This window comes from Mustela lutreola, chromosome 15 (genome assembly GCF_030435805.1).
Source record: "Mustela lutreola isolate mMusLut2 chromosome 15, mMusLut2.pri, whole genome shotgun sequence".
NCBI lineage: Eukaryota > Metazoa > Chordata > Mammalia > Carnivora > Mustelidae > Mustela > Mustela lutreola.
The window spans coordinates 43,916,280-43,930,642 of NC_081304.1; the positions used below are offsets into that span (position 1 = coordinate 43,916,280).

The window sequence follows — 14,363 nt, forward strand, 5'->3', positions numbered from 1 at the left end:
AGGTCTTAAGCTTCATTTTAACTCTGTAGGCTCTAGTTGATAGACTACATATACCACTGTGAAGGAAAACATTCCATGGCAGTAGTTTCCTACCCAAGGGCTGTGTAGTTATCAGTTTCAACTTTTATGTCTACTTGGAAAAATAAAGATATAATAATAGACAAAAATAATAATAGATAAAGACAAGTAATGTTTTTGTTTAAAACATTGGATTATTCTGGTGAAAAAAAAATAAAGAGCTAGCCCTAAATTAGATAAGCAATTTTATTTATCTATTTACTATGTATGTCATTTTTAGAAGATGAAAATGATCAAACATTGTAACTTCATTCAAAATTATGGAGAGGCTCAGTTTGTTTGCTTTGGATATTACTAGAGTCAGTTACTTCTGTTTTGCAGTATCTACCAGAAATGTTCTTACATTTTCTCTGTTTTATTGTAGGTCATATAAAAGTGGGTCTGGAGTAAACAACAGAAGAACTGAACTATTTTTGAAAGAACATGATCACCTTCGAAAGTAGGTATTATTGTATACATACATACCGTGTAGTTTCCCATACTTACTAATTCCTTTATTGACATAACAAACATTTTGCGTTTTTTATAGCAAGTGCTTTATCAGTGCTAACTTATTTAATTCTGACGACTCTGTTTGGTAGAAGTGGAATTGTAACTGTTTCAGCTGTTAATTAGGAAAGATATTATGCTATCGACCATCCAAAATTGACATTCACATCACTTGTTACTTGTACTATATCTTTTACTGCCTTAATGTTTCATGTCTTTAGCAAGTCTATCCTTCTGATATATTTGTTCACTACTGTAGATTATGTAGTAAAGATGCTGATAATGACTTATGTTTGAATGGCCTGTTACCATTTATATAAGCTGAGAAGCTTTATAAAGAGTAATAGGCCAGCCAGAGAAATTGCTATGTCCTGAGAATTGAGAAGAAAATTCCTAAAGACTTGGATGAACTATATATGTGTTTTAGAACAAGCCACCATATTCTATCCCTTATTTGTGTATGTTTTTCTCTGCAAGCTACTGGTTTCTTAATATTTTCTTTTAGAACTTAAGGGTCAGAAAGTCACTTACCTCTATAGCCTCTAAGGCCTTGAGCAGCTAGTATCCATTATAAATAAATGTTACAAATTACATTGATATTTGTTGATGAATATCATTAATTAGTCATGTCTGTATGAGCTTAGTGTACTGTTCAATTTATTTTTCTTTAAAGATTATCACTTTAGGTATATAAGGTGTTGTAATCAGAACATGGAAAAATCAAAACCTTTTTCCAGACACCACCTTTTTGCCCCAAGGTCTCTGTAAATGAAATGAAATGTAATTTACTATTTGAAAAAAAAGGAGGGCTCCTAAAAAAAATTTTTTTTAATTTAAAAAATTAAAAAATAGAAGCCTGGGTTCCTCTCGTGTTAGATATAGTTCTTAGTGTTCTTTCTTAATCTGTTGACTGTTATTGATTGGCACAAGGGGGCAGTCTTTCCTAAAGTATGTTTAGTTTATAGTTACTACGAGCTTTGGTAGTTTTTTTCTATTTGATAAAAACTTAAAAAATAAAGAATTTTGCATTACATCCAAAGCTATATTAATACATTCTTTGGTTACAGAGTAAATTTAAAAGGTAAGATACTCAAGTAGCACAAAATAAAGGTTAGATTCCATCAGTGTTTCTCTGTTGCCTTAAAAAGATACTAAAAAATTAGAAATGCAGTAGTTGAATTACCTCAAGAATAATTTGTTGCCAAAGAGTATACCAGAGTGATTATATAAGTTAATATCCTTTGTTTAGTATTTTAAAACATATTGCTTATTATAATTGTGTATGAAAATTTGCAGTTTTGTATTTGTTTTAATAATTCAAAGAAAACCCATCAGGAATTTTATATTGTCCATTTTACAGGGAAAAAATACATCTGTTCAGGGGCATATAACAAATAATTTGGGTTATAAAAATGAGAATATTGGAAATCAAAAAGGTGTTTTCCACTTTTCTCAGTTTTATATATGATATACTTTATATATATTCCTTTCAGTATTGTGAAAAAGTTTGTATGTGCTCATTCTATACAGAGAGAAATGGAGACAGGAAGAATTGAATGGAATATGAGCTTCTGATGAATTAGGGAAGTTGTCAGGACTGAAAACAAGGGTTTAGTCATTGGTCTCAGTATTAGAACATAGCTTCCAAATGCAGTTTGGAAAAATCAATCTTTTATGTGTAAATTATGAATATTTGTTAGGTGATAAAATAAAATGATGGATGATATGTATACAAATAATATGGAAAACTTTTTCTGTTTTTTTCAATGTCATCCCTATGTCATTGGCTAAGTGCTTTGGGGAAGAATTGGCAAGATCTTTTCAGAACTTTTTCCATACAAAAACTATAAGTGCTCATTATAATAAAGCACTCAATTTAGAAAGTATGGATAACACAAAAGAGACCATTGAAATCACTTGTAAGAACAGATTCTGTAACCATTTTTTTACTCATCAGTAGATTGGGAGTCTTTTGCATGTTATTTGATAATTTATTTGTTCTTTTTTATCTGTTTCATAATACAGATAATCCATGGTGTAACAACCATTTCCATAATGTTGGCCTTTTGGATTACATTCAGTTTTTACTTTTATACATATTGAAGTCTTTACAAATATCTGTAATTATTTCCTTATGATAAGTTCCTAGAATTGGAATATATTCATTTGTAAATCTTTTGATGTGCTATTATCAAATTTCCCTCTAAAGGTTTGCTGGAGTCCCATTTGTGGCATATGTATAAACATTCCCCAGTGCCCTCAGTAGCACTGATATTTTGATTTTTTTTAAGTTTATGCCAAGATAGGTAAAAATTCTCCAGTAATAGATTTTTTTTTAATATAAGGGATATATTTTCATTAGAGAAAACATAGGTTAAACAGCTAAGCAAAAGAAGCATAAAGTAGTAGTAGCTAAATTAACCTAAAAGTGATTATAGAAACTTATAGTGATTATAGATTATATAGTTCATTTGTAATTAGTAGGCCAGATTTGCTGCTAGGGTAATTTTTATTTTGGTCTTTCATGGATAAAAGTTTTTAATACCCAATTACTGAGGTAACAAGCGTGATTTTGTACATTGCATTGATTTTTTTATCTGATTTTTTTAAAAAAAATTTTAACATTTTATATGATAATGTAAATTTCTACAGCTTGTTTCAAAAGTACATATTTTTGCCTTGAGGAAGAATAAAACAGTTTTTATAAATGAATGCCAAACTGTAAAAAGAAAACAAAAGCCTAACTTTGTAATTGTTTTTACCAGTTCCCGTTAATACTTTTTGTCTTTAAACTTAATGTTGCAGGGCGCCTGGGTGGCTCAATTGTTAAGTGTCTGCCTTCTGCTTGGGTAATAATCCCAGGGTCCTGGGATCAAGCCCTGCTTGCATCAGGCTCAGCAGGAAGCATGCTTCTCCCTCTCCCACTCCCCCGGCCTGTATTCCTACTCTTGCCGAGTCTCTCTCTGTCAAATAAATAACTAAATCTTAAAAAAAAAAAAAAAAAAAAGTTAATGTTAGCTTGCTAACTATTTTCTGAAGGGCAGTAATTTCTCTTTCTGTGGATAAGGTAGCTTTCATTTTGACTCGTCTTTCTCTGAGTTTGTTTTCAATACATCAGTCAGAGGAAGATGGCTGACTTTGAATTAGTGTCAAGCTTGCAGCTATTTGTTTTTTACTGGGCTATAGTGTAGCTGCATTTCTCTGAACTCTCTGCTTGCTATTTAGATTAATTTCTCTTTCTTCCTTTATTTAACCATTCTCTTTCATTGTACTTTTATATATTCCTTTTTGAAAGAAGTATCTGAATTAGTTTTCTACTTTAAAGTTCTTTTTTTTTTTCCTTAAGGAAGTTTTATATTTGTGACCCGTCTCTCATTCTTTACTTTTAAAGGGTGTGGTTATAACAAACATATATATATACGTATACATGCACGCGTGGGTGCACGCAACATGCGCACACACACACACACTCGTTTAATTGCCCACTATAGTTAAAATACAGAACATTGCTATCACCCCAAGAAAGTTTTATGCCCTTATGTAATTGATTCTTGCCCCCAATCCCAAGCAACTGTTCACCTGCTTTCTGCCATTGTAGATTACCTTTTTCAGAATTTCATATAAATGAATTCATACAATGTCTACTTCTTTCACTTAGGATAGGGTTGCTAAGATTCATCTGTTTGTTTTTGCTTTGTGTTTCAGTAGTCAGTTCCTTTCTGTCACTGAGTATATTGCTGTTGTATGATATACCTCAATATGTTTATATATTCACCCATTGGTGGATATTTAGGTTAATGTTTTAGTTTTGGGCTATTACCAAGAAAGCTAGTTCATAGACAAAATTTCATCTGGCTCTATGTTTTCATTTCTCTTGAGTAATTACCTAGGAGTTGTATTGTTGGGTTCTAATGGCAGGTGTAAGTTTGTTTCATTTTATAGGAAACTCAGATGTTTTTAAGTGGTTTTATCATTTTTACATTCCTGACAATCCCATATTGAGAGTTTCAGTTGCTTTAAATCCTTGGCAGCATTTGATACTGTCATTCCTTCTGTTTTAGCTAGTCTAGTAAGTATGTAATTGTATCTCATTGTGGTTTGAATTTGCACTTCTCTGCTGACCAATGATAAGCATCCTTTCAAGTGCTTATCAGCCATTTATTCATCTTTAGTGAAATGTCTGTTCATATATTTTGCCCTTTTTTCAATTGGTTTATTTGTCTTTTTACAGTTGAGTTTTGTTTAGTTTTGTTTTTCTTACTCAATTATTGAGTTTTAAAAGATCTTTCTGTATCCTGAATACAAATTCTTTGTTAGAGGTTTTACAAATATGTTCTTTAAAGCTGTGACTTACCTTTTCATTTTCATTATGGTGACTTCCAAAAGAGCAGATGTTTTACATTTTATGAAGTTTTTCTTTTATGGTTCATTTATTTTCAGTGTAAGAAATCTTGACCTAAGTTTGCAAATATTTTGCCCTTTGTTTTCTAACAGAAGTTTTACAGTCTTAGTATTTTTACTTCATTTTTATGTCTAATTGAGTGAAGGGATCCGTTCATTTATCACATGGATATTGTGTTGTTTCAGCACTGTTTGTTGAAAAGACACTCCTTCCCCCACTGAATTATGTTGGCACCTTTTGTTGAGAAAAGATTTATTTCTGAACCCTGTTCTGTTCCGTTGACCTGCATAGGTCCATCCTTATGCCAATAGCTTAACTGTTCTGATTACTGTAGCTTTATTTTAAGTCTTGAAATGAGGTAATGCAGGTCTTCTAACTTTGTTTTGTATTTTCAGAATTGTTCAGCTCTTCCACATCCTTTGCATTGCCATATAAATTTTATAACTAGCTTGTGAAAAAAAAAAAAAAAAAAAAAAAACCTCCTGGCGTTTTAAATAGGATTACATTGAATCTCTAGAACCATATGGGGAGAATTGCCATGTTAACAATAGCAAATCTTCTGGGGCACCTGGGTGGCTCAGTGGGTTAAGCCGCTGCCTTCGGCTCAGGTCATGATCTCAGGGTCCTGGGGTCGAGTCCCGCATCGGGCTCTCTGCTCAGCAGGGAGCCTGCTTCCCCTCTCTCTCTCTGTCTGCCTCTCCGTCTACTTGTGATTTCTCTCTATCAAATAAATAAAATCTTAAAAAAAAAAAAAAAACAATAGCAAATCTTCCAACTTAGAAACATGATATGTTTTTCTATTTATTTAGGTCTCCCTTTACTTCTTGTAACACATTATGGTTTTCACCATGCAGGCCTTACACAAATTATGTTGAATTTATCTTTAATTTCCTCTTTAGGGATGTGATTATAAATGGAATTTAAAAATTTTAATTTTTCAATTATTTTGTCTAGTATGGAAAATAATTGATTATTATATATAATGTCATCCTAGGACCTTACTAAATTTACTTATTGTATAGTAATTTCTTGGTAAATCTTTTGGGATTTTCCATGTATATGTTATTACCCAAGAATGTAGTTTATTTCTCCCTTTCTGATCTGTTTTCCTTTTATCCCTTTCCTCATTGCACTGGGTAAAACTTCCAGCACAGTGCTGGATAGAGGCAGTTAGTGCAAACATTTTCACCCTGTTTTGTACTTAAGGAGACTTTATCGTTCAATATTGACAGGTTTTTTACATGCCCTTAATCAGGTTGAGGAAGAACCCTTTCTTCCTGTTTACCAAGAGTTGCTTTTTTTGTGATTGGGTTTTTTAGCTTTTTATTTTGAAATAATTTTAGCTTTAGAGGAATTACACAAATAGTACAGGGAATTTTTGTATACCCTTCAACCAGTTTTCCTAATGTTAATGTTTTATAGAACCTTATTACAACTATCAAATCCAGCAAATTATCATACAATAATATTATTAATAATATTAACTAAATATTAACAATAATATTAACTAAACAAAAATATTAACTAAACTACAGACTTTATTTACCAGGTCTTCCACTAATGTTCTTTTTATGTTACAGGATTTAGATCAGGCTCCTATGTTGCATTTAATCATGTCTCCTTAGTCTCCTGAGATCTGTGACAAAATTGCCTTACCTTAATTTGTCAAGAGAAAGTGTCAGACAAACCCAAGTTAAGGGACATTCTACAAAAATAACCACTTCTCTTAAACTGTTATGATCCTGACCTTATGCAGTTTTGGCATGAATACCATCAGGTGATGTTGGGCCCTTCTTGGAGCATCATATCAGGTGTATATCATGTCAGTATGTCTTAATGATAATGTTAATCTAGTTTGCTTAAAGTGGTGTTTGTCACGTTTCTCGGCTCTAAAATTGTTTCCCTTTGTAATTAATGAAATAAGGGAAGATGCTTTGAAACTGCAAATACCTGTTTCTCTGCAAACTTTTTCCACTGATTTTAGTATTCCCTAGTGAATCTGCTTCTCCAGGTATTCCTGGGTTTTCCTACTGGCGATTTTCTATACATCGGTCCTTGTACATTTAATAGTTGAGATTCTCTGAGGCCTCTTCTCCATCATTTATTTTATTTAATTATTTATTTATCAGTGTAGACTCATGAATATTTTATACTTTGGGTTATAATCCAATACTAGCATTATTTTATTGTTCACATTTTTCCAACTTTGGCCAGTGGGAGCGCCTTCCCTTAGCTTCTGTCATTTGACATGCCCTTTCTTTTTTTGGTCACTTTCTTTGCAGTTCTTTACCACACAGTTTTCATGGCTCTTGTATTTTCTGTGCCTCAGCCCTGGAATTAACCACTTCTCCAAGCAGCATTATTCCCTGTTTTGGGAGAATGGTTCAGCTCATTGCTCAGAGAATGGGTGCTAATTGTGCTTATTGCCACTGAAATGTTACTGCTTTTAGGCTCTCTCTTACTTAAAGTTTTTGTCATGGATAAGGTTGAACTTTTTCATGTCTTGTTTTGGATCTATTAAAGTGATCACTTTTTTTCCTTCATTGCTGTAATATGGTGAATTACATTGATTATTTTCAAACATTAAAGCAAATTTGATTCCTAGAATAAACCCCACTTTGTCATGATATATTTATTATCCTTTTGATATATTGCTGGATTTATTCTGTTGAGGATTTTTGTATTATGCTTGTGAAGAATATCTTTAGTTTTCTTTTCTCGAGATGTCTTTGGCCCCATTGAATGAGTTGGGAAATGTCCCTTTTACTGTCTGCTGAAAGAATTTGTACAGGCTTAGTGTCATTCCTTCCTTAAATGTTTGATGAAATTTACTAGTGAATCTATCTCAGCCTGGAGTTTTCTTTGTGGCAAGATTTTCTTTTGGAGCTGCAAGGCTGTGGCTCTGGACTTATCCCTGGGCTGGGTGTGTTGGCGGTTGGGAGGGTTACTCTGATGGGCTCAGCTGGTCACAGATCCATCCCTGTGACTCAGAAAGTCTATTATCAGAAGAGAATGTGGCATATACAGGGCTCCAGAGAAGTTATCAACCAACGTAGTTGCTTCCGCTGGGTTTACTATACTCTCTTCTGTATTCTGTATTCCAAGCCATAAACATAGAAATAGTTGGGTTTATTCCTAGTGATATTATTGAGGCGGACTTTTACTTCAATTTTCCATTCTGCTCCCCCATTAATAAATTTAAAAGTTTTTAATGGGCCTGTGGGGCCTTTCATGATCAACAGACTGCCTAAATCTCCCAACTTCATCTCCATCCCTTCCTCTCTATCACTCTTTCCCTTTACTTATTAGGCACCAGCTATACGGGCCTCTCTTAATTTCCTTCCCAAGGGATATTAAGCCTTTTCCCTTCTCATCCTCTTTGTACTTAAATTTCTTTCTATCTGCTTAAAATACTCTTTTCTTAGCTTTTCATATGGCTTATTCATTGACATCTTTATAGTCTCAGCTCACTTGTCACCTCTTCCAAAAGGACTTCCTAATTGTCTTATCTAAAATAGACCTTCCCAGGGGGCCTGGGTAGCTCATTTGATTATGTATCTGCTTTTGGCTTAGGTCATGATCCTGGGATCAAGCCCCTCATCTGGTGCCCTGCTCCGCAGGGAGCCTGCTAGTCCCTCTCCCTCTGTCTCCCTCACCCCTCCCTGTTTGTGTGCACAGCGTGTACTCTCTGTTAAAAAATAAATAAAATAGGCCCCTCCTTTTTTATTATTTAAAAAAGGTTTTTTTGCTTCTTTCATAGCATTTGTGAGAATTTATAATAATTCGTTATTTGTAATAATTTTTATTTTTTATTATTATTTGACTCTCCTTAAATGTAGGTTTCATAAGAGGAGGGGACCTGGTTAGTCTGTCTAGTTCTTGGAAGTGTTGTGTGCCTAGTTCCTGTTATATGATAGACACTTAATATTTATTTCTTGTATAACTGAATGGATATAAACAGAAGGTATTAATTTTGGTTTCATATACATGTAAATGTAGGACACCTATTTCATTCATTTACCTATTCCCGAAATACTTAATGAATACATACTGTGTATATTGTATCGGTCTAGATGCTATATATATATATATGAAATCTGATTTTGAGAACTAAAGAGGATATTATTAATGTGATGAATTATTAAAAATCAAAATCTGTGGTACATACTAACAGTCTTTGGCAAGCATCTCTCTTATTTATGGATAGGAAACAAGATTCAGAAAGGACATAGCCCAAGCTTTCATAAATATTCAATAATATATTAAACCCACATTTCCTTACTTATTTCCATATTTGTCCCACATCATACTGCCTTTCCTGTGACTTGCTTCTTTACAATTTTACTTCTCTTGTATTGGGGATTCAGCATGTTTAATGCTCTGCCATTTGAAGGACCATCTGCTTTACATTTCTCTTAAAAGCAGGTGACCTGGCCTCTCTGTGTCTGTTCTGGGTGTTTGGGTTTTTTGTGATGGGACTGTAGCTGTTTCCTTATGTTACATGATTTGGGGGAAGAATGACTTAAGAGTTAAGACATTTTACAAAGTTGAAAGCACTTTAAAAAATCTGAAGAATTTGTTTCACATAACTTTTCAAATATAGGACTGTGTGTAAAGCAAATTTTACTTAAATAAATGGGATCAGTTACAGTATTGAGAATTTATTTTGTTTTCATTCCATTGGCTTCAGCAGATATGATTGTTATTCTCTGAGATGGCACACATATCTTATGTTGTAGTTGTACAATTAGGTATAAATATGTCAGGGAGCAGAATTATTATATTGTCAGAGACTTACCTCTTCTCTGCTGACAATTTTTCTCATGACCTTTCTCTTTTAGCCTATGTTTAAACTATTGGTATTTTGAATTTTTTTAATTCACCAGGCTTATCATTTAGGTTAGGTGATTCAAAGTTGTGGTAGGTGAACTATTTTACATAGACTTTTTAAAAACAGTAGTACTGGTTTTACTTTTTTTTGTTTCATGATTTTAGCCAGATTTCTCCAAGGTCCCACAGCTAGTAAAAGCCAAGATGGAACCCCAGGTCCTCTGATTGTGTTGCTTCTGCAATACTGTACTGCTTCTCTAAACCTATTCTTAATGGATTCTACATCATAGAGTTGCTAAGATAATGCATGTAAAAAAGCTTTGTAAACTGTGAGGCATGTCTGTTTAAAGCAGAACATAATGAGGGTTTTAGGAGTAAGAAAAGCAAATACTAAAGAAGAAAACTTTTTATATGCACTATCAATTTACATGTCTTAAACATAATTTGAAATACTTTTGATGCTGGGATAGTCCTTGTGAAATTAAATTCTAATTTTATTAATGGACCATGACCATATTTGAAAAGTATGAGACGTATGATCACCATAATTTAGTGACTTTTACAAGGAGTGGGTTTACCCCAAAAGTTTTTGGTGTAATCCTGTATTCATTTATAGTTTAATAAATAGCATATGACTCCAGTTAAATAATGGTATTTATTATAACATCTGTGAGTGGGATAACAAACTTCTGTCATTCAGGATTTGACATTAGGTTTCTCAACTACTTATGAAACCTAAAGGTTCATGAGGTTTTGTCGAGATACAAACTTGAATGTTATGACCTAAGGAGCTGGTGTTGAGGAAGTCACTTTGCTAACTATGTATGACCTACATTTACACTTCATCTTCACTTCTGTGTTCATATTTGCTGCTTGTGGTTATTTACTTGGTAACTACCTGAAATAATTTATACATACACATACATATACAGAAAACACCATTATAAAGGTAATCCTAGTGAAATGATCCTACAAAAAGTGGTGCTCCTGAGTAGAAGAATGGGAAGCTTATGGAGGATGCTACATGTATCAGTAGTAACCATAAATATGGGACTATGCAAAGATCTGGAGATATATCCCTTACCTATTTTAGTGGTCTTTTGTATAATAGAGTTAAATTTTTAACATACGAGGACTGGTAGCATTTGATTATTTCACTTTGTTATCTATCATTTCATTCATGGGAAATTTTTTTTCTTAAAGATTTTATTTATTTGACAGAGAGAGATCACAAGTAGGCAGAGAGGCAAGCAGAGAGAGAAAGAGAGAGAGAGAGGAGAAAGCAGGCTCCCTGACCAGCAGAGAGCCCGATGCGGGACTTGATCCCAGGGCCCTGAGATCATGACCTGAGCTGAAGGCAGAGGCTTAACTCACTGAGCCACCCAGGCAGCCCTCATTCATGGGAAATTTTAACATAACCTGTGAAAGTCCCATTTGTCCCAGGTGGTGCAGTTGTCTGCCATATGGAAATAGATGACAAAGCAAATTAATAGAACCCTGAATAATACTTTTCTTATGCTTATAGTCATGTGGCAATATACAGATTTACTAGGCAAAATAATCTAGTTTGGAGCTTTTTTTTTTTTTTTTTAATGATTTTATTTATTTATTAGAGAAAGAAGGAGAGAGAGAGCACCAGCAGGGGAGCAACAGGTAGAGGGAGAGGGAGAAGCAGGCTCTCTGCTGATCGGGAGGCAGACGCAGGGTTCAAGACCTGAGCCGAAGCAGACGCTCAACCCATTGAGCCACCCAGGCACCCCAGTAGTTTGGAGCTCATTTTTTCCTTCATTTTTCTTCACTGGAGCATATTGAAAGCAAATCTATCTTCATTTGGTATGTCGCTTTGTTATACAATAAAACTTGAGTTGGAGATGCTCTTCTATAGTGAGGAATTTTCTCTCTCCAGATACATATTTGCACAATGTGACATATATATTCCTTTCTGCCCCCCATGGAAATTTATAAATTAACTCTGTTAACCCTGATTGATATTTTATTAATCTGACACGTATCTGTTACTCATTTACTCATTCATTTAATGAGTGTCTCCTGTGTGCTAGGTACTATGCTAGACTCCAGGGAGTCAAAGATGAATTAGACTCTGGCTTTACTCCTTGGGAATTCATTCTGGTTAGAGAAATAATAAACGTGATTATGGTATTTTGTAAAGTATAATATATTTTTTAAAGATTTTATTTATTTACTTGACAGACAGAGATCACAAGTACGCAGAGAGGCAGGCAGAGAGAGAGAGGAGGAAGCAGGCTCCCTGTGGAGCAGAGAGCCCGATGTGGGGCTCAATTCCAGGACCATGGGATCATGACCTGAGCTGAAGGCAGAGGCTTTAACCCACTGAGCCACCCAGATGCCCCAAAGTATAATATTTTTAAATTATTAAATGAGATAACATATATGAAAAAAACTTAGTTAGCTTTACAAATTTAAGATTTTTTTCCTCTACTGCGTAGTACAGTGTCTGATATATCTTAAATGCTTGTTTATCCTTGAATGAATTGATAAAGAACAAAGAACAAGGAAAGCATAATACATAGTATAAAGAAGTAGTAGTTCTGCCTGGGTGGATGATGATGGGAAAAGCTTCACTAAGGATTTAACTTTTGAGTTGGACTTTAAAATAAGCAATTTATGTTGAGAATCAGGTAAAGGGATTCCAGGGCAAGAGAAAGACTTAAGACATGAAAGTGCTTGATCTGTATCAATCATGTATGTGTAGGCTTATACAGTTTGCAAAATACTTCTATTTACATTATCTCTTTTGAGCCTTATGAAAACTTTCTATAGTGAGTTCATACAGCCAAGCACCTGAAGCCTACAGGTCCTAGGATCTAAGAGAGAGCAACTCTAGCCATTTTCTTTGTAGTTTCTTAAATGTCATGATTGCTAGTATTAATGAATTTCTGTGATTATATTTATGAACTGTTTTTGGAGTTATAAGTAAATGGGAGAGAAAAATACATAAAATGAAAAGTGTAGTTCAATTTGTATTTATATAAGCAGATTAGCATATATCAGTACATGAGGAGTTTTTCTTAGAGGTTACAGAAACATTGGAAAATGCTTCTTTTTGGGGGCAAGTGCTTTGCTATTTCATAGATTCTATGTGACTCAGGTAGTTTTTTTGGATTTTCAGTCTTCTTAAACTATTTACCTAAATAACAGACAATGGAAACTGCCATCCCCACATTCTTTCTTAAGCTTTCTGTTTCTGCTATAGTTGAACAAATTTGTTGACATTAAAAAAAAATTTTTTTGCATGAAAATGTTTGGTTAAAATGCTTTGAAGAAGGAAAAAGAGAAAAAAATCTCTCTGTTTATTCTTGATTTCCTGTTGTATATATATTATATGTTGTATGTAATCAAGATAGTGTGGTATTAGTGAAAAAATAAATCCATCAGTGGAACAGAATGGAAAGTTCAAAAATTGATGTACACAAACATAACTGATTATTTGACAGAGGAACAAAAGCAGTTGAATGGAGAAAAGAGTTTTTTAAAAAGGTGCTAGAACAACTGGATATCCATATGCCATATATATATATATGTCTATCTATATAGACACTGACCTTTCATATTTCCCCAGAATAACTCAACAGATCCTAGACCTAAATGTAAAATAGAGAACTCTATAATGTTGGAGAAAATGTAGGTGATGTTGGGTTTGGCAGTGAGTTTTTAGATGCAACACCAAAAACACCCGTCTATAAGAAAAAAAAACTGGTAAGATGGATCTGATTGAAATTGAACACCTCTGCTTTGCCCTGCCAAAGATAGTCAAGAAAATGAAAAAACAAGCCACAGACTCAAAGAAAATATTTGCAAAGCACATATCTGATGTACTGTTGCCTAAAATATACAAAGGACTCTTAAAACTCTACAATTAAAAAGTAGGCAAAAGATTGACAGCTCATCAGAGAAAATAAGCAGATGGCAGATAAGCATATGAAAAAATGTTCAACATCATGTCATTAAGAAATTACAAATTAAAACCACTAGATACCATTAGATACCTATTAGAATGACTAAAATCCAAAACACAGCACCAAATTTTGGCAAGAATGTGGAGCAGTAGGTACTCTCACTCATTGCTAGTGGGAATACAAAATGGTAAGCCACTTTGGAAGCCAGGTTGGCAGCTTCCTTAAAACACAAAATATAGTCTTACCATAGGATCCAGCAGTCACTCTCCTAGGTATTTATCTAAATGAATTGAAAACTTGTGTCCAGACAAAAACCTGCACACAAATGTTTATAGAACCTTTACTCATAATTGCCAGAACCTAGAAGCAACCAAGAGGCCCTTCAGTAAATGAACAGATAAAGTACAGCACATCCATACAATGGAATCTGATTCAGTGGTATAGGTAGTAAGCTAGCAAGCCCCCAAAGACATGGAGGAGGAGCCTTAAATACTCGAAAGAAGCCAGTCTGAAAAGCTTGCATACTGTATAATTCCAGCTACATGATAAAAGGCAAAACCATAGACAGAAAGATTAGCTGTTGCCAGGGGTTCAGAGTGGGAAGAGGAGGAAGAAGAGTAAGTAGG

At 33.9% G+C, this 14,363-nt stretch overlaps 1 protein-coding gene across 3 annotated transcripts in view; it reads left to right on the top strand.

Annotated features, from left to right (window-relative positions):
• Positions 1 to 14,363, top strand: part of GOSR1 (golgi SNAP receptor complex member 1) — a 54,838-nt gene that overhangs the window by 16,972 nt on the left and 23,503 nt on the right. For all 3 annotated transcript variants that reach the window (XM_059148138.1, XM_059148136.1, XM_059148137.1), the window contains exon 6: positions 443 to 517. In XM_059148138.1, the coding sequence (XP_059004121.1) occupies positions 443 to 517 (75 nt within the window). The remainder of the gene's footprint in view (positions 1 to 442; positions 518 to 14,363) is intronic.